Source organism: Mesoplodon mirus (genome assembly GCF_964341445.2).
Source record: "Mesoplodon mirus genome assembly, chromosome: 14".
Taxonomy (NCBI): domain Eukaryota; kingdom Metazoa; phylum Chordata; class Mammalia; order Artiodactyla; family Ziphiidae; genus Mesoplodon; species Mesoplodon mirus.
Genome location: NC_138990.1, coordinates 43,894,082 through 43,915,490, shown reverse-complemented (window position 1 = coordinate 43,915,490; position 21,409 = coordinate 43,894,082). Strand labels below are relative to the sequence as shown.

Here is a 21,409-nt window from a genome sequence, read left to right as displayed (position 1 = left end):
TCACTTTATTCAAGTGGAGCAGCTCTTCTGGGAAGAGCAGTTAATGTCAACAAGGAAATAAGCACAACTTCCTTTGTAAACAGACAACTGTCCTTTCTTTTTCTTTGATTCTTACGGCCCAGGAGACAGTTTCTAAGTATGGAAGCTACCCTAGGCAAAACCATAAAGAAGATGAAGTTCTATATCAACCTCACTTTTTCCTCACTTGTTACTATTTGTTTTTCTAAGGGCCTTCACACCCCTACCTTAGGATAAATTTAAATCAATGTTCAGCCTCACCTAAGAGAAGTATCTTTTTTACCTTATCCTGACTTTTGGAAAAAAGGTTCTGTTCCCCCAAATGTATAATTTCAGACAACAGCTACCAAATCTGTGTGTAATTATGTGTAGGAATGTGTGTGTGATAAACTCCCTCCCCTCCCTCTAGAATCACATTTCTTCACCCTCCTTACCCTGGCCAGCCCTACTTGGCCAAGTGTTGGTGAACCTAGTTGCCTTAAAAACACACAAACAAGAAACAGGGCCTAATTTTCATAAAATGCATTGTCAAGAAGGAGCCTCCTCAAGTAAGATTCAACATCTGCATAATAATAATAAATGTTAGTATGTAAAAACCAATGATTGTGGGAGAGATGTTATCCTGTGGCTAAGAAGTGCTGCCTGGACCAGATCTCCTAGGTCAAGAAACAGTAGGACCAGCGTGTTTAATCATCAGACAAGTGGCCAGAGTTAGAATTTCCTCACAGCCTACGATCTCAACTTCACTGGGACCTTCTCAAATTTCACTGGGCTGGTTCTTATTAGGGTGACTTCGAGGAGCTTTAGCTTCAGGGATCCTTTCTTTTATTATCCTTTAATTATAGTTAGTCATTTTGGGTTTTGACAATTCCTGCAGGATGTAGGCTTCATTTCTTCCCTGTAAAAAGAGGCAACCCATCTATTCAGTAGCTGGAAAAGTGAATTTCCTGTGGAATGACAGGAATTACATAGAAGCAAGCAATTTTATTTTCCTCAAATGTAGCAATAATTTTAATCTGTACATACATAAAACAAACAGTGCAATTATAAAACCTTGAAGGTGACATGCATACTTTAAGGTGCAGTTGGGATGGGGGAGGATGTTAGCATCTCCAATTTTCCTTACCACTTTTTTTTTTTTTTTTAAGTTCCTTATGCAAAAGTACTGAGTCAGGAAACTTCATCTGGAATGCTGAAGTTAAAGGTGAACTTCCTGAAGTCTGCACGTCTAAATATCACAAACAAAACAGAAATGACCTCCTAGAACAGTTTGGGAGGGACTAGCATAATATGGCTGGGCTTTCAAGCTGGGAATGAATTAAATCAGGGATGCATTTTTCTGAAAAACTAAAAGAGAGAATGTTTGTAACTGAGTGTCCTGTTTCTGTTTCATAGTTGCTACCCACTTGAGCCCTTCCATCAATCTTTTTATTCGGTACAGGTTCTGAATAGATGCTGTTCAATGGAGTTACTTGTAACTAGGGGTGGTGAGATGCAGAAAGGAGGACCTGGGAAAATGGCTTCTTCCTTGATGTCTGAGTCCATGCTCCTCTTCCATTGTTAGTTCTTATGGCCTTTTCTCTGCCATGGAAGCAGAGGTAGCTGGTGCACAATGTCAGATGTTGTCATCGTTCACAGGCCCAGGGGTGCAGTAAAGGCGAGTGATGGGGGCCTACCTTTGCTTCTTCCAGAATACCTTTCTCAAGCTTTCCTGGCCTTTCAGTGGCACTTCTAGAACTAGAAAGTCAGTTCACTGGGTCCTTGACTCAGAGGCCGGGATGAGACAAGACGCGGCAGAGTGACAAGACACAAAGGGAAAATATGGTATCAATTAGCCTCAGAGCAGGAATAGAGAGATTTATATTTGCACTGATGAAAATTCAAATTCCCAAAGTCAATCTAAAAAAAAAAAAAAAAAAAGAAGATTTTCTTTGAGGAGTAATTTTTCTCTGTACAAGTAGCCTGTGCACTTCTGGTGATAATTCCTTGCACTGCTCTCACGTTAGATGATCCCAGGGACACTCTAGGGCAGTATGCTCTAGCTCATCTGGAACAGCTCTTTCTGGCAGTGGCATTTTGATGTGAAACCCAAAGTAAATCCATACATGGCGTCACAGTTATTAAAATAATGAAATATTACTAGCCAAATGTAACTGCAATTCAATCAGTGTTATATTTCACACACAGAAATTTAGAAAAATCAAGAGTATGATAATAAAACCATAAAATTAAACAGAAGGAAATCAGTTTCTACAAGAAATCAAATATATTTACAGTGAGATTTAAAGGGAAAAATAAGCTACTTGGATCATAAATTTAATTTTATTTTAAATAACTTTAGCTACCTCAGCTGTTAATACAATAAAAGCAGAAAGAACAGGCTGCCTTTTGTCCAGATTTAATCAGAAAATTGTATCTACAATAATCGACATAACTCGCTTCTTGTCCTTCACCCATCTCGTCAAAAATTATTGCATTTTCCCCCAAACTGTATTTTTTGGATTCCTCTGTGAATATACTCATTTCGTCCTCATTCCTGGAGGCATCTTGGTTTAAATCCATCTTTAAAAAAAGGAGAAGGGGTACATATGTGGAGGCAAAATATTCTCTTGAAGCCAACAGATATAGAGTTGCTAGAAGAAGCTGATTGTACACACAAGCTGCCTGGTTGGGAAGGGGAGGGCTGCTGATTTAGAGACATTGTGACAGCCTTTGGTGGATGGGCACAGGCAAAGCCCCACTGGGCCCTTCTTCCTTGGCAGGGTCGGGACTGAGCCAGCGGAGGCGGAGCTTCATCTTCCCCTTGGAACTTGTCATTTTGGTTCTCCTCCAAAAGCCTTCATCCAGATAAGAAGCCAATGACTGATTACAAAAATAAGAATAATTAAATTTGGCTCAAGAGAGAGATTGTCCAACTGTTCTGCCTTGTTATTTTTTCAATATCCAAGGCCTTTACAAAGAAAGAAACAAAAACATCTCTCAATCTCCCAACGAAAGTGAACTTTTTTTTCTTTTTTTTTTTTTTTTTTGCTCCAAATGCTACGACCTGAAGAATGGCTGCAGATTGAGATATCAAAAATCTCAGAAAAATATATAATATATTTGTATATCTCTGTATGTCTATTATTTAAATTTCACATTCCTTTAAAAGTGGTTATTCAGTCAGTAGCTGCTGAAGGAGGCTCTTCTGCTGGGCCTGGGGGGTCTGTGGTCCTGCCGTGGGTTTTTGAGTTCCCAGTGGACCAGGCTGGTTCAGGTAAGGGTCCCCGCCTACCAGATTCACTGTACACTGGACGTCAGCAAACACCTGAACCTGTTGCACCTGCTGGAACACAAATAAAAGATGTGTTTAGACAGAAGGGTCTGCCCCCCCGGCTTATGAGTGGGTACTACTTGAAGTGGAAACTCACTAGAGCATTCCTCTAGTCTGTAGTCACCACAGAGAAGAACTCTTCTGTCTTCTTGTCCTACAAAAAGAAAATCGCTGCACTCATTTTGCTCAGGGTTCTGGAAAGTTCACACTTTAAAAATAAAATCAAAATTGGAATGGTCAAGCCTCCTACAGGGTTGCCATCAATACTGAAAATGAGCATCATTGCTAATATTGCCAAGATTGGGAAAAGCCCAGTTTCAGTCTGGGTATCCAGTGGTGGGTTTAAAAAATAGGTATATTATTTGGAAAACTGGTTATAAAAGCATTCTATGGATGACTTTAATAGGATTAAAAAATCTTTATGACGTTAGAAAATTAAGGGCTTTAACCCAGTATTAGCAAAATAAAAACCACCACAGCTCAGTAAATAGGACATCAGTATTACTAAAATTAATGTCCAGAAGATTTGTGTAGTATCTAAATATACTATTACACAGCTCCTTTACATATTGCCTTTAGAATTACAGCAAAATATTAGAACAAATAAAAATTTTATATTTAACTTATTTTTCCTGATAGACAATCCATTTAAACACATGAGCTAAAAATAACAGTAAACTACTAGCTGAGAACAGTGTGAATTTTCCCTTTAACTACTTTCAGTAATACTACATGTATTCCTTTAAAAAGTCTAAGGTTACACAATTTTAACATTTTCTATCAGGAAAACAAAGCCAGAAGTTAGTCTTCAACAATCAGCCTTATTAAAAAGTCATCTGTAGAACTGATTAGGCCAATATCACACTTGTGAATGTTCCAGACCAAGAATGGAGATACTTTCTAAGGTATCCAAGTGCATCTATCTAAGTGTCTCAGCATTTGGCAAACTTGTGCCTCATGTTTAATAGGTTCATGAAGTATTTAGATTAGTGATAGATTTTTTTGTTCATCACTAAATTCATGCCAATTACACTCAGTGTTTCTGAAAACTTTTCTATCCTAATTGAATAAAAGTTGTTTTCCATCAACCTTAATTGGCCAATTGTCAAATGTCCCGACCATCCAATTTCTCCATCAGTCTAACCCCTGATGTTTTTTCCTCACGATGCACCTACACCTCCACTCTACTCTGTCGGATAAGGCAGATAGTTCTTGAGCTGAGCTTTTTTAGTGTCTGATGAATCAAACCTTTATTTAGATTAGTATCGTTTCTCTCCTCACCCTCTCTCTCATCCTCCTCTTTCCCCCAGTTTCCCAAATTTTGCTTCTTGTCCCCATCGGCTCCCATTTGTTTTCTTCTTCTTTTGGGCTCTTCCTCATGTACATACCATACACCAGCTCTCTCTGAGTCTATTCTCCAGCTGCCTCTGTGCCCTCCACCCACCTTTGTTCTCTGTAACTTCTCATTCCTACTCTTTTCCTTCTAGAGCTCCAACCCTGGCCTTCCTCTCTCTCTATGTCAACAACCCCCCTACCAGCCTTCTTCCGCCTTCTCTGTTCTCCGTTCTCCGTGTTCTCTTCCTGTTCTCTCCTCTTCCCCCTCCCAGCTCTCCAAGTGCAGCCAGCCCTCTATCCTCCCCTACTCCTTCCCTCCTTGTTCTTTTCCGTCTCCTTTTCTGTACATCTGTTTTCTATATTTCTTTTTTTTTTTTTTTTTTTTTTCCGTACGCGGGCCTCTCACTGTTGTGGCCTCTCCCGTTGCGGAGCACAGGCTCCGGATGCGCAGGCTCAGCGGCCATGGCTTACGGGCCCAGCCGCTCCGCAGCATATGGGATCCTCCCAGACCGGGGCACGAACCCGTATCCCCTGCATCGGCAGGCGGACTCTCAACCACTGCGCCACCAAGGAGGCCCTGTTTTCTATATTTCTATCTAACTCACTCCCCAGCTTTTGTCTAGCAAATACAAAAACATTAGCGCAAACAGAGATTTCATGATGGGCTACCACAGAAAGAAGATTCTGCCACTGAAACTTAACGTGAGCACAAACTATAGTGCATTTAGGCAATGACTGATTTTTTTTAAGTTAACATAAAATTTCATGTTTATATGTTTCAACATATGAAATACTGGGGCAGAGCATAAGGTGTTTGTGCCCCCAAACACTTAAAAAATTTTTGATAAAGGCATGATAAAACAAACTGGAGAGAAAATTCTGTTGCTTTAAAAAGAATGCTTTATTAAAAAGATACCAAACTCCAAAAAGTACACATTTCAGCCTTTTTGAATTATTAAAAACATGGTGACTTAGACCAGACCTCAAAGGACTTCTGATATTGCTATACCTTCACGGACAGGCAAAGCAACACGAAAACAAAACTTATGTTTTGCCCAATGAGAAGAGTGATGTGAGAGCTGAGTCCCAACCTCTTAAGATTTTCCAGCATGGTTTTTACTTCAATTCACGTACTATCCCAGGACTCAGGAACTTTAAAGCTTAGTTGTTTTGTCGTAAGTGTGTAAGTGTGAGACTTTTAAAAACTTCTAGTGAATAAAGACTTCATTTCCCCCAGCACAAAATCCTCCCTTCACCATCACAGGACTCAGATCCTATTTCCCGATGCTCCAACTATGCACATAGTTTCCTAACCGGCTTTCCTCTTTCTGAGCGGCCTGTCCAGTGCTCTTCCTTTTCCCTCTTCCCCCCTCAAGATGAAGCTTAAACTAGCACTTTTCTCACTGTTCCCCTTCAGGGATGATGCTTCATTTGTAGGACTGAATCCAAATTCCTTAGAGTTTAGTATTCAAGGCCCCTGGAAATTTGACCCAATCTACTTTACCAATTTTAATTCCTGTGAATTCTTATTACAAACCCTTTATGCTCAGTGGATTTGGCTTCCCAGGACTATGCTGATATTACTGTTTCCCTGTCTCTGTGCCCTCTAACTTCCAATCTCCTGGACTTCCAAGCTCACCCCCTTCCTCAGCCTCCAAAAACCACAGTACCTTTCTCCTTCACTTGCCTCTTTCAAGGCCCAGTTCAGTCCTATCTCCTACATAAATGCTCTCTGACAACCTCAGGAATTTCTCCTTTCTTTTAATGCTTATGGCTCTTGTTACTTGTAATAAATTTAAGTTTGCCTTCTTTGGTTATGTAATAATTTATGTGCATTTGTCTGTATGTTTTATCTTTCGACAGGCCCTAAGTGGTATGGCAGAAAAAGCATAAACTTTGGTGTTAGAAAGACCTGGGTTTGAACCTCAGCTCTGCCACTTTCTAGTTTGTGAATTGTACATGTACTTAAATCGCCTCAGGTTCTGTTTCTTCATCTGTGAAAAAAAAGGAAAACTAACTCCTTCATAGGGTTACAGTGATGTTTACATGAGATAAAGCAGAGAGTGCCTAACACAATGCCTGGCAAATCATAAGCATCCACAAATGAAGCTTCCTTTCCTCACTTCTCCCCACAGTTCACCTAAAGAGCAAACATGTCTCATGTTTCTTTGTATCTCCACCTTTGCATAAGGCCTGTGTTTTTAAAAAGTATCTTAATTTATGCTAATATAGGAAAGTGGCCACCCTTGTTATTTGTATTGTTTTGAAACAAACTTCTAAAAGGAGGCAGAGTACACAGCAGGCATTCTGTTTTGTCTGAATTTATTGAGCTCTTTTGAGGTATTCTGATTACACATGAGTTTTAGCACTGTGTTTATTTACAAATAGCAATTAGTGGTCACCATTTGTGATCCCTTATCCTGTCTAAACATTGGATTAACCTTTCTGAAAGCTTATCTCATTTAACCCTCTCATAATCCTCTAAGCAGGTATCTCGTCAGTTCTGTTGGTTATACGGCAGCTCAGGAAAGTTCCCTAACATGCCCAGGATGACACAGCTAAGAAGAGCAGAGCCAGGACTCACAACCAGGTCTGACTCTCAAGGTCAGGCTCTTAACCGCGATGCTACACAGAGTTTCCTGTGTATCTAGAGAAAACTTGACAGCTCTGGGCTTACAGTTTTCTTACTGACCTGGGTTCCATCTGCTTCTGTTTTGAGAAGGTCAGTGGATGAGAGCTGGTTGCAGTAGAGGCCTGTGTGTCTCAGTGCTGGATCATTTATCTATTAAAGATAAGTACAAGACCAAATTACAAGCTAGTTGTTTACATTGAAGACCAAATTCCTCAATGAAAAACAATCTCACTGACAGAAAAGTAATAGGAGGAGAGCAGAAATAACAAGCTTAGAAATTTACTGTGCTGTTAGAAGTCAGGACAGTGGTTCCCTTTGTAGAAGTAGACAGACATGCAAGGGAGTGTGGGGAGAACCTTTGGGGTGCGGCTGGTAATGTTCTGTTTCTCAATCTAGGTGATAGTTAAAAAGATGTGTTCAGTTTGCGAAAATTCATCTAGTTGTATACTTTTCTGTATATCCTTATAGATGATACTTCAATAAAAAGTTAATTCAACACTCGTGAAAGTTAATTAGCAAAATACTTCCACTTCCAGTCAAGATTCAGTAACAGGGATCAGATTTATCCTCTGCCTGAATCAACTAAAAATTTGGACAAAATATATGAAATGAACACACTCAAGACCTTGGACAAAGGCAATGAAGGGGAAAGTTGCCCCTAAGGGTTGGGAAACAATTGAGGTGAGTCCTACCACTACCCCAGCCTACTGCCTAGAGAGAATTTCCAGGCTGCAGCGGGAGGACAAGGAACCAGACAGCCTGGCAGTCTCCCTGAATCGAGAGTATAGAGCTAGAATTCACAGGGCAGAATATCAGGAGAGAACAACACAGAGAGTAGCAGCTTGGTATTGATCAGCTAGCTAATGGATGTTACAGAACTACCCAAAGCAAAGATTCACCTGAAAAGATTTACATGGAATAATTCCCACAGATCACACAGAGCTGGGAACAGGTCCTGATCCCACCAGCCAGAGGGGAAAACATCATAATTCAGGTAGTGTACTAGAATGGTTTTGCTTTAGTAGTAGGGTAAAATTAGCCCTATACTAAATACTGCTCTGGCCCCACTAAACAAAAAAGCAAGACCTGAAAAAAATCAAACTGTTTATTTCCAAGTAATTTAAGCATTTCCCAAAACAAATCTCAATATTTATAGGAACATAAACAAGGTAAAATTCACATGTCTGGGATCCAATAAAAAATTACCAGGTATGCAAAGTAGCAGACTCTGACATAAATCGTACTAATGTTTTCTCAGGTCAGTCTCCCAAGGCAATAGAAATAAAAGCAAAAATAAACCAATGGGAACTAGTCAAACTTATAAGCTTTTGCACAGCAAAGGAAACCAAAAACAAAACGAAAAGACAACCTACGGACTGGGAGAAAATATTTGCAAAAGATGTGACTGACAAGGGATTAATTTCCAAAATATACAAATAGCTCATACAATTCAACAACAAAGAAACAAACAAACCAATCGAAAAATGGGCAGAAGACCTAAATAGACATTTCTCCAAAGAAGACATACAGATGGCCAACAGTCACATGAAAAGATGCTCATCATCACTAATTATTAGAAAAATGCAAACCAAAACTATGACTTACAATGAGGTACCCCTTCACACCAGTCAGAATGGCCATCATTAAAAAGTCTATGAACAAAAAATGCTGGAGAAGGTGTGGAGAAAAGGGAACCCTCTTACACTGCTGGTGAGAATGTAAATTGGTGCAGCCACTATGGAGATAGTATGGAGGTTCCTCAAAAAACTAAAACTAGTGTTGCCATATCCAGCAATCCTACTCCTGGGCATATACCCAGACAAAACTATAATTTGTAAAGATACATGCACCCCTATGTTCACAGCACCACTATTTACAATAGCCAAGACATGGAAACAACCTAAATGTCCATCAACAGATAAACGGATAAAGAAGATGTGGTATATATATACAATGGAATATTACTCAGCCATTAAAAGGAATGAAATAATGCCATTTGCAGCAACATGGATGGACTTAGAGATTATCATACTAAGCGAAGTCAGTCAGAAAGAGAAAGACAAATACCATATGATATCACTTATATGTGGAATCTAAAATACGACACAAATGAACATATCTGTGAAACAAAAACAGACTCACAGACGTAGACAACAGACTTGTGGCTGCCAAGGGGGCGAGGGGGTAGGGTAAGGAAGGATTGGGAGTTTGGGATTAGCAGATGCAAACTATTATACATAGGATGGATAAACAATAAGGTCCTACCGTACAGCACAGGGAACTATATTAAACATCCTGTGATAAACCATAATGGAAAAGAATATTTAAAAAGAATGTATATATAAGTATAACTGAATCACTTTGCTGTAAAGCAGAAATTAACACATTGGAATCAATGATGCTTCAATAAATTTTTTAAAAAATAAAATAAAAAAACAAAGTAGCAGAAATATATGATCCATAATTAAGTGAAAGATGCAGATACTAGAAGTGACAAGCAAGAATATTAAGACAGTTATTATAATAACCATATTCCACATATTCAAGAAGACAGAGGAAAGATTGAACATGTTAGAGATATAGAAGATATAAAAAGGGTCCAAAGTGAATTTCTAGAGATGAAAATAGCAATGTCTGAGATAAAAAATGTACTAGATAAAACTATCAGATATTGCAAAAAAAAGAACTGTGAATCTGAAGCTATAGCAATAAAAACTATCCAAAATGAAACACAGAGAAAAAAATGACTGACCTCATACCCCCTTAAAACTCCAAACCCAGAAAATCAGTGAACTGTAGGATAACTCAAATGGCCTACGATAGGTGTAATTAGAGTCTCTGAAGAAGAGGAGGGGGTTGGTGACAGAAAAAATATCTGAAGAAATAATGGCCAACACTTTTCCAAATTTTTTTTTTTTTTTTTTTTTTTTGCTGTACGCGGGCCTCTCACTGCTGTGGCCTCTCCCGTTGCGGAGCACAGGCTCCGGACACACAGGCTCCGCGGCCATGGCTCGCGGGCCCAGCCGCTCCGCGGCATGTGGGATCTTCCGGGATCGGGGCACGAACCCGTGTCCCCTGCATCGGCAGGCGGACTCTCAACCACTGCGCCACCAGGGAAGCCCCACTTTTCCAAATTTGATGCAAATTATACACCTGTGAATCAAGAGGCTTACTGAACTCCAGGCACAAGAACCATGAAGAAAATCACACTAAGGCATATCATAATCAAACTGCCTAAAACCAGTGATAAAGAGAGTAATCTTAGAAGCAGCCAGAGACAGTAGATATCTCATCAAAATACAGTGGAGCAATGTCTTTAAAGTACTGAAAGCTAAAACTACCAACCTAGAATTCAGGGAAAAGAACTTTCAAAGATGACGTTGAAACAAAAACTTTTACAGACATACAAAAGCTGAGATAATTCATCACTAGCAGACGTGCACTATAAAAAATGAAGACCTTCAGGAAGAAGGAGAATGATACTCGATGGAAATTTGGGTCTACACCAAGGAATGAAGAACACTGGAAATAACTACGTGTGAAATATAAAAACTACTTACTTAAACTTTAAAGAATATTATTGACTGTTTAAAGTAAAAAAAGTAAAGTAAAAAAGTACTAACAACATATTGTGGGGTATATAGCATATGTAGCATATGATATGTATGTACAACATTATTAGCACAGGAGGGGAGAAATGGAAATAAACCATTTTGAGATTTTTATATTTATATGAGGTGATATAATAGTATTTGAAGGTAGATGGCAACAAAGATGTATACTATAAACTCTAAAGCACCAGTAAAATAAGAGTTATTTATAGCTAATAAACCAACAAAGGAGATAAAATGAATTAAAATATTCAGTTAAACCAAAAAAGGCAAGATGGGACAAAGAGAAAACAAATAAGATGAGAGATTTCAATCTTCAATAGCAATATCAATAATCACATTAAATGTAAATGGGCTAGCCACTCCAATTAAAAGGTAGAGATTGTCAAACTGGATAAAAAAGCAAGACCCAAGTATATAAGAAATACATTTTAAATGTAATATTCTTTTTACCTAATTCATTTTATTTTTTATTATTCTGTCTTAATATACTGGAGATAGTGAATAACTCTACTAACTGAAATACGACAAGATAACAACAAGGACAAGAAACAATCCTATTTAGTTCTTTTATTTTGCTATAAGATATCACTGAGTCGTTGGTTTTTTTTTTTAAATGAAGTTCTATTTTTTTTTAATTAATTAAGTAATTTTATTTTTGGCTGCATTGGGTTTTCGTTGCTGCGCATGGGCTTTCTCTAGTTGCGGCGAGCGGGGGCTACTCTTTGTTGAGGTGCACAGGATTCTCATTGCAATGGTTCCTCTTGTTGTGGAGCACAGGCTCTAGGCACACGGGCTCTATAAAGCAGGCTCAGTAGTTGTGGTGCACGGGCTTAGTTGCTCTGTGGTATGTGGGATCTTCCCAGACCAGGGCTCGAACCCGTGTCCCCTGCGTTGACAGGCGGATTCTTAACCACTGCACCACCAGGGAAGTCCCTAAGTTGTTGGTTTTTTCCCTGCTAACTTCGTTAGGCTAATACCTGGTGAATGGGGACTTCTTTTAAAATTCATATCAAAAAGGAATTCTATAGAAAAGGTAATCAGTGTTTACATGTTTTTTAAGACTTGCTATAAATTATGGCTATATGGTCATAGCTGAGTCACCATAGTCTAATTGGTGGTTGATGATAGAATAGTAACTACAGGGAGTTACCCAGAGATTTTTTAAAATTCCACTTTGAACTTAGTCATTCTTTCCTTAAAAATCTGTAGGAGGCTCCAAGATAAACTAAACATTTAGATGGCCTGCAACACCCCCTAAAAAGCTTACCACGTAAATTCTGCTCTAAATATAATATAAACATCCCCTTAACATTCATTAGGCTTTACAATATCTATTCCTGTCTAGGTCATGCTGTGCTAACCAGTGTTGAATATTTTTTTCTATCTCTTCCTTTAGGCAAATTTCCCATGAAGACTTTCCTAATCAGACCCTTTTTCTTTTAAACCCTCCATGATTAACTGCATACACCCCTAATCTGACACAAATATATGCACAGTCCTATGGGGTCCATCTCTTACACAGCTGTTCTGTCCTATTATTCAACTAATCCTTTGTTCACGTTGTGCCTCCCCAACTTGTTAATATTATTGCCCACGGAGCTATCTTTGTATACGGTAAGTACTGATTTTGTTGAACTGAAAGGGAGAAATGAAGAAAATGTGTTCAAAATATAAAGGGGTAAGTTCCAAGTCAATGTATTATATGTATCATTTTATAATAAATCGAAAACACTAAAATCTCATGAGACTAAAATCTTACAAGGTCTGTCAAAATTTCCATTGTATATCTTAATAAATAGTAATTATCAAAAGATAGTGGGAAAGCAAAAGAAGTGTGGTTATTTTTGACAGGTAACTGAACATTCCTGATTTCCTTGGAATAATGAATTGCAGTGTGGTTTGATATAGAGCACTATGTGTGGGTGTAGCAAGTGTGCCAGTTACGCCACTTACCTGCTCAGGGCACACAGTATTCATGCCTGGCATCTGCAAAGAGCTCATCTGCATCTGGCCCATCATTGGGTTCATGTTCTGAACATTTGTGTTTCCACCTGCCATGGACACGGTGATGCTCATATTGTTGTACACTCCTGGCTGTGCAGGCGTGGGCTGGTTCTGGACAGCTTGACTGAACACACTGTTAACTCAAAAACAATCTCAATTACATCCACTGATCATGAACATGGGGATAACGTGACTGGATTCTTTTTCTAAATTATTAGATGGAATTCCGAAGAAAATATTTTATATTCCTAAGTTATGTGTAAGATTTTATCTTATTATAATATGTAAGAACTAAGTATCATTCAGATGCACTTTGAACTCTGCTCAAGGGGTTTAACAACTAAAAAGACCTCATTTTAAGTCATAATTATCTGGCTTAGTATCAGAGTTGTTAAACTTCAATTATTCAAATAACTAAGAAAGGAAGTTTTCCACAGAAGTAGATCTTCCAGATAACTGGTTTATCCATTTAAACATCAAAATCATTCTAAAATTTATTACACTATTTTATCTTCTTAAACAGAGAATATCCTATTTAAGCAAAGTACCTGGCATATATATCAATCTTCAATAAATGTTCATTGAATAAATTAACAAAGGAATGAATGATTCAAAGGTAGCATTCTTATATTGTGATTGCTCTTAGACTTAACACCTGGGGGGAGTGATAATATTTTGTTCCATTTATTCCTTGTCTCTACTAATAAATGACATACAGCAGCAGGCACTCAGTAAATATCTGATAAATGAATGAATTGTGGACATGGGTTATTACTCAGTGCTGTCAACTGATGAGGTTCAGTTGCTTCTGTTGATAGATTTTACTGTATGTATACCAATGTTTTTTGAAGTGTAGTCCAGAGACCATCTGCAAGAGAATTCCCTGGTATTCATTGAAAATTGAGACTCTCAGGCCTTACCCCAGCCCTAGTGAATCATATTTTCTGGGGGTAGGTATGGAAAGCTGCATTTCTAACTACTTATGCACATTAAAACTCGAGAGCCTTTATTCAGTGTCCTACTGCTTGCTGTCACTTCTCAAGGATTCAGCTTCAGGCCATTTTCAATATGCTATAAACTAAGAGGAAACCAAGAAGTATATACCAGATATTTTTATGTGGAAAATGTAATATTTTTGAAGACTTCAAAGGTTTTCTCAGGCCTGAAGATAGCTTCATGTCTTTTCTAGGAAGCAAAATGCAATGTCAATTATGGTTTTCAGAAGGCTTGTTTTAGACTTCCTTCTTCACTACCAAGGTCCGGACTGTGGTTACACCAAGGATCTCAAATGTTAAACCAGTTTCTATTAGCAGATAGAACAGTATGGAATAAACTCCAAGTAAATACAATTTGAAACTTTATATCTGAACCCCCCAGACTCTAAGTGATACAGATATACACATCTAAAGGAAAATAATATGAACTATGTCTTTGGTAAGCTCCAAAAAACCCACCAAATGTTTTGTGATTATCTATCAATTTTTAAACAATAAGCTGCTGGTAAAATTCCACCTATTTTAATGTTTATTCTGAAGAATTTGATTTCAAAAATTATTTATCCCATCAATGGCTTATCTATTCCTTGCTTGCTCTTGGGAGGTAAGCAGGATGTACTAACATTTATAGCTTCTGGTAAATTAAGGTAATCATACTGAAATTAACAGGCTGAGAAACAGCCTATTCATCATGTCTGAAGAAAAGTAGCAAATTTTCCCCAAGTAATTATAAAACACAAATGCTCAAAGAAAATTATATGCCTAGGAAATGGTCAATAATGCATCTGTGGACCATTAATGTCTGTACAGTGTGTATGCTTGTCAGACAGTGTCCCCACAGCTAAAGATGAGGAAAAAAACCATTAGTCTACTGCCCATTTTCTAATGAGAACATTTCTGCCTTAGACAGTGCTCATTTGCAATTGATACATAAATCACCACTGTGGAGGCGCAGGGCTATGTAAGTTAATGCATGCAGCAGCTTCAAGGACTGCAATGATGTCATACTTAGTGAAAAAAGTTTAGGATTTAATTTCTTTTCAAATTATATTTGGGACTGTATATTAGCCTAAGTTCTTTCAAACTACTCCTGCCAATAGTTCCATTTTAGTTTCTTCCGTCATGGGAAGAAGATCAAGCCCTTCTGCAGCATCAATCACTGTTCCAGGTCCTGGAATGGACTGTGGGGTTCACTGGCACCTTAGACCCAATGCATGAAGGACCCCTTCCTCACACTTTCCTGGACCCCTCCCTCACCTGCTTTCCTGATTGGCCTCATGGCAGTTATCACAGTTTCCTTACGCTAGCACCAGGTATTTGGTAGCCCTTAAATCATGGGGGGAAAAGGGAAAGATGACAACTTTGGCCTAAAGTAGGTTCCATAGATATTACAGGTATTAACAAGCAAGGAGGAGTTCCTGGTCAAATAAGTCTCAGAAACAAAGGGTTAAACCACAGACCTCTGCCTTTAAAATGCTAATAAGCCCTGGGATTCTCCTTTGTGACTAGAGTTACACAGTAACACTGTCCAGTTCCTGGACAAATAAGTTTGTTTAACCCTTTATTTCTCTTGCTACCGAAGAGATAATGAAAAAGAATCACATTACACTGTCTCTGAGCTCTATTACATCATTCTGCTTAATGAGTCTTTGTTTCATGTTTTACTTCTCTCCGACCTACTCCTGTCATTAAATATACTCTAGATAAGTTGACAACAGGGGCTGTTTTCCCCAGTTCCTTGTGGTATCTTGCACTGTGCAAAAGAGACAGTGAGTGATCACAAACTATATGCTGCCTGTGTTGACTAATAAACTTTTATACATGAACCAAATAAGCAAGTGTGAATGTTTGAAGAGTTGGTGATAACTATTTTCTTTCTCATATGATCTGGGAAAGTCAAAAGTTCATAGTAACTGCTAAAGTACAACAAAAACTCAAGTCCATATTTGAATCTGCATCCAAAAAATGACTTAGGTAGGAATAGGGAATCTCTACACTCATTTGTTCAACAGATGTATATTAAGTGCTTACCTGTTCTAAAGGATGGACATATACAAGTAAACAAAAAGTCCTTGCTCTTCTGAGGCTTATATTCTAGTTGGAGGAGACAGACCATAAATAGACTAACACACAGTATGTCAGATGTTAAGCATGATAAAGAGAAATAAAGAAGGGAAAGGAGGGACCAAGAGGTGGGAAATGCTGTTTAGAAATGATGGTCAGGGAAGTTTAATATGGTGACATTCAATATCTATGTCTAATAAAGTGACATTTTTTAAGAAGAGACTTGAAGTATGAGAGAGAAATCCATGTGGCTACTGAGAGAAGAACATTCCAGCAGAGGGATTTAAAAATGCAAAGGCCCTGAGTTTGCAATGTACTTGGCACATCTGAGGAACAGAGGAATAAACAGAAGCCAGTACGGCAGAATGAGTGATGAGAATAGCAGATGAGGTCAGAGAGGTATCCTGGAGCAAGATTATGTAGGGCATCAGAAGCCCTGTATTGTATTTTGAATAAGTTGGAGTGTTTTGAGTAAAGGGCTGATATCTTGCCTCATGTTTTAAAAGCATCACTCTGGCTACCATGTGGAGACTAAACTGTAGTGGAGCAAGGGTGGAAGCAGGAAGACAGGAGGCCACTGCAGTGGTCTAGGAAAAGGATGATGCTGGCTTGCACTAAAGTGTGCAAGTGGGACAGTAAGGAGTGAGAGCTGCTAAGAAGCTGATGTGATTTGCTGATGGATGTTTGATGTGGGATGTGAGAGAAAGAGAAAAGGTTTTCTTCTGAATAACTGGAAGAACAGAGTTGTTTATTGAGATGTGAAAAAAGTATGAGACGAGCGGGTTTGGGGAAGAATATCAGTTTAGTTTTTGTCATGTTATGTTTGAGATGCCTATTAGACTTCTAAGTAGAGATGTCGATTCGGCTGTGGTATATACAGTATGGTGTTCAGGGGAGAAGTCTGGGCTAGAGACTTAAATTTAGGAGTCATAAGCATAGGGACAGGCATTTATATCAGTAAGACTGAATGATATAACTAAGGGAGCAAGCAGATATGGGGAGGAGGTCCTAGAATGAGCTCTGAAGCCCTAAAATGGAGGTCAGGGAGATGAGGAAGATCCAGCAGAGGAGACTGAGGGGTTGGAAGAGAGTCACCTTTCTCAGGAGAGAAAGTTGTTCCAGAAACCAAACGAAGACAGAGCTCCAAGAAAGAGTACATGCCCAAATATGTCAAGTGCTAACAATGCTCATTGCATTGTAAAGGGCATTAAGGACCTTGATAAGAATACTTTCGGTGGAACGGTAGGGATGAAAGCCTGACAGATTCAGTAAGAAATGGAAGGAGAGGAAGGGATTTAACTGTGAAGGGGAGCAGATCTGTCAGCATGACTGTGTTTTTTTTTTTTTTCTCAAGGCACATTCAGATGCTTAGGTGTAGGTATGGAGCGAGAGTTTAGCTGGATTTCATTTGGGAGCATTTTGCTAGGCATAAGTGCAACAGAGGGAGAGGTGGGCAAGGGAGCTGAGAGTGCCTGTAAGGGAGTAATTATAAAGATGGACCATGGAATCTAAAGTGAGCTTAGGAAGCTGGGATTAGAACACAGTAGAAGACTAAGTTCTTGCACATCACACAGACTGTTCCATTTCTACCTAGTTTACATCAGTCCTCACTGAGAGCTACACAGTTCTCTAACAGGAAGATTTCCTCTCTTACCTTTCAATGAACTTTAAGAGAATATGGTCTTAAGTTTTCAACTTTAACTACCTTACTTATTATGTTGTCAGATCAAACGGCTTCCCTGTCATTAGAACCAAGACACAACCAAATTAAAACCTTTATAAAACTCAAGTGATGTGTGAAAAGTTCAGCAGGCACGATTTGGGGGGGAAAATGACTTTAGCAAGATAATTCTCAGTAAAATGGGTAAAACAAGGCCACTGAAAATCCAGAGATTCAAAAAGCTAGGTATGGTAGAATGACCTTAGAAGACTTAAAAACCTTTGCTGTTGCTATGAAATCCTTCAAACATACAGAGAAGAGTGAAACCGTGTGCCCACTATTCAGCTCTATTAAATTCTAACATTTTGCCATTCTTGCTTTAGATTTTTAAGTGTTTTTATAAAGAATGATTTTTAAAAAAGTACTCATTCCTATATCTGTCCCAGCGAAGCTCTGTTACTCATAGGAGTCGATCATATTCTTCAGGTGTGCTGGGAGTGGGATGAAAAGGTTTACAGTACTTTTCTGTACTGTAAACACACAAATTTGCCTTAAAATTGACTTGAAACTTAAAGGACTTAAAAATCGCTATTTGCTAATAACATAAAATTCAGTTCCTTGAATTTGCAAATGGATAGTAGCTAATAATCTTCTATTTGGATTGTGAAGGCATATTTGTTCTTACGTGCTGCAGAGTATCAGGGATGCTCATATATAAAAATGCCCCCTTACTTGCTGTTTCCCATTGCTCCTTGCTGCCAGGCCTTCATGTCTGGTGACTGGTAGCCAGAAGTGGGCGGAGTCTGCTGGAGCAGAGAGCTCTGAGGAGGAGGGATTGGCATCGGCACCATGGAGCTCCCAGGGCTTAGAGATGGAGAAAAGTTGGCCTCACCTTGGGGAACCATTCCTACAAATTGACACAAATTAATTTACGTGAATACACTATATATTTATTAACCCCATAAAAGAAAAAAAAACCTAGAAGGATCTGTCATAATATAGTTAGAAACAGCCTATTCAACAGAGTAGGAAAAATTTCAGTTCCTTAAAAACAAAACAGGAAATTTCAGTATAAACAGACAGATAAATAAACATAAAAGAGATTTGGAAGAACGTTTCCATTCACTAAGATATTGATTTGGGTACCATGATTATGTATGATTTTCTTTTCTGTTCTTTTCTGACTACATGAATTTTTAAGTGTAAAAAAAAATATGAGCACACATGCCAGATTACTTGTGTAATAAAAATAAGTTGAAAAGGATACACGATGACAGATGTTCACTAAACTTGTGATAAACATTTCATGATGTACGAAGTAAGTCAAATCATTATGCTGTATACCTTAAACTCATACAGTGCTGTATGTCATTTATATCTCAGTAGAACGGGAAGAAAAAAATAAGTCACGGGGATGTAATGTATAGCACAGTGACTATAGTTAATAATACCGTACTGCATATTTGAAAGTAGCTAGGAGAGTGGATCTTGAAAGTTCTCATCATGAGAAAAAAAAAATTGTAACTATGTACAGAAGTAGATGGTAATTGGACTTACTGTGGTGATCATTTTATAATATATACAAAATATCAAATCATCATGTTATACACCTGAAACTAATATAATGTTATGTCAAGTATGCATCAATAAAAATAATTTTAAAAAGCTTAAAAAAATAAATCGAAGAGGGAAAAAGGTAAGAAAAACCCACGCATGAAATGAAAAGTGAGAAAGTATTGTCGGCCGTTCCTCCTCAGCTGTCTTTATGGGCACTGCTTCCCTTCCCTGCCTTTTTTTTAAGCTTTACTGATACGTAATCTACATAGCATCCAATTCACCCACTGAACTGCACAAGTCAATGATTTTTAGTAAATTTATAGAGTTGTGCAACCAGCACCACAATCCAGTTTAGACATTTTCATATCTCAAATTCCCTTGTGTTTGTTTGCAGTCAATTCCCACTCCCACCTCTAGCTTCAGGCAACCACTGATCTGCTTTCTGTCCCTACAGATTTGCCTTTTATTGGAAACTTCATATAAAGGTAATCATGTGAGGTCTTTTGTGTCTGGTGCTTTTCTCTCAGCATAATGTTGAGTGAAACATTACACTGAAGTAGCATTTATCAGTAGTTTGTTCCTTTTCATTCAGGATACTGCTTATTAGTAACCATTGATATAACTGTGTTGAAAATCAACTGACCATAAAAGTAAGGTTTATATCTGGACTTTTTATTCTGTTCCAGTGATATGTATGTCTATACTTGTACTAATACTATACTGTCTTGATTGTTGTACCTTTATGATAATTTTTGAAACTGGTAGTCTACCAACTTCATTTTTTTAAAATAAATTTATTTATTTATTTTTATTTTTGGCTGTGTTGGGTCTCCATAGCTGTGCTCAGACTTTCTCTAGTTGTGGCAAGTGGGGACTACTCTTTGTTGCGGTGCGTGGGCTTCTCTTGTTGCGGAGTATGGGCTCTAGGTGCATGGGCTTCAGTAGTTGTAGCTCGTGGCCCCTAGAGCACAGGCTCAGTAGTTGTGGTGCATGGCTTAGGTGCTCCGCGGCATGTGGGATCTTCCCGGACCAGGGCTCGAACCTGTGTCCCCTGCATTGGCAGGCGGATTCTTAACCACTGCACCACCAGGGAAGTCCCCCAACTTTATTCTTAATTTGCAAAATTGTCTTGGCTACTCTAGGTCCTTTGCATTTCCATATAAATTGTAGGAGAAGCTTGTCAATTTCTCCCCAAAGCATGTTGATATTTAGATACGGACTGTGTAATTATAAGATCAATTTGGAGTAAATTACTATCTTTTCAGTCTTCTCTCTAATTTCATTTTGTATAGTTTCCATTGTTATATCTTCAAGTTCACTAACTTTTTCTTTTATAATGTCTAATCTGCTGCTTATCCCATCCAGTGTATTTTTCATCTCAGACACTGTAGTTTTCATCTCCAGAAGTTTCATTTTGGTTTTATTTATATCTTTCATACTTTTAGTTAACACGTTCAAGCTTTCCTCTAGCTTCTTGAACATACAGAATAAATGTATAATTTATAACTGTTTTAATTCTAACACCTGTGAAACTTCTGGGTTGATTTTGATGACTGATTTTTCTTCTTGTTATTGGTTTTATTTTCCTTTATCTTTGCATGTCTGGTAATTTAAAAAATTCAGATTCCAGGGCTTGTGAATTTTACCTTGTTAGGTGCTAGATTTTAAAAATTCCTTTAAATTTAAATATTCGACCTTTGTCTGGGTCGTGGATAGGTTACATGGTAACAGTTTTAATTCTTTTGGGTCTTGTGCCTAAAGAGACAAGAGCAGGGTTTAGCCTGGTGCTTATTTTGCCCTGCTACTTAGGCACAAACATTTCTGAGTATTCTACTTGACACTGTGAATTTTGAGGTTTTCTATTCTGGCTGGTGGGAAGAGGAACTGGCCCTTGTAAACTCTGAAGATGTTCCCTCAGTTCTTTTCAGGTGGTTTTCCCCGGCCTCGGTTTGTGTACACACACACACTGATCGGTTCTCAAATGAAGACCTGAGCAGGACCCTCTATACATCCCCATGGTTCTCTCTCTGTGTGGCTCTCTTCTCTTGTTCTGTGCCCTAAAACCTTTACCTGCCTTGGCTTTCCCAGACTCTTAAGCGCCATTGTCTCAACTATATTCCCCCTTCCTGCATCACAGTCTGGGCAATTTCTACAACTATTGTTCAATTTTTTGTTTGTTTCAGATGGAAGAATAAATCTCGTCCCTGTTATTCCATC

At 38.4% G+C, this 21,409-nt stretch overlaps 1 protein-coding gene across 12 annotated transcripts in view; it reads right to left on the bottom strand.

The window, feature by feature from the left end:
- Window positions 1-1,001: 1,001 nt before the first annotated feature.
- Window positions 1,002-21,409, bottom strand: part of NCOA1 (nuclear receptor coactivator 1) — a 265,050-nt gene continuing 244,642 nt past the window's right edge. For 9 of the 12 annotated variants that reach the window (XM_082642226.1, XM_082642227.1, XM_082642225.1 and 6 more), the window contains 4 exons: window positions 18,368-18,542; window positions 12,866-13,049; window positions 7,359-7,448; window positions 1,002-3,343 (listed from right to left, as the gene is read on the bottom strand). In XM_082642226.1, the coding sequence (XP_082498352.1) occupies window positions 3,173-3,343; window positions 7,359-7,448; window positions 12,866-13,049; window positions 18,368-18,542 (620 nt within the window). In that variant the 3' untranslated portion in view covers window positions 1,002-3,172. Of the gene's footprint in view, window positions 3,344-3,428; window positions 3,486-7,358; window positions 7,449-12,865; window positions 13,050-18,367; window positions 18,543-21,409 lie in introns of all 12 variants that reach the window. The other 3 variants (XM_082642222.1, XM_082642223.1, XM_082642221.1) reach the window with 3 other exon arrangements.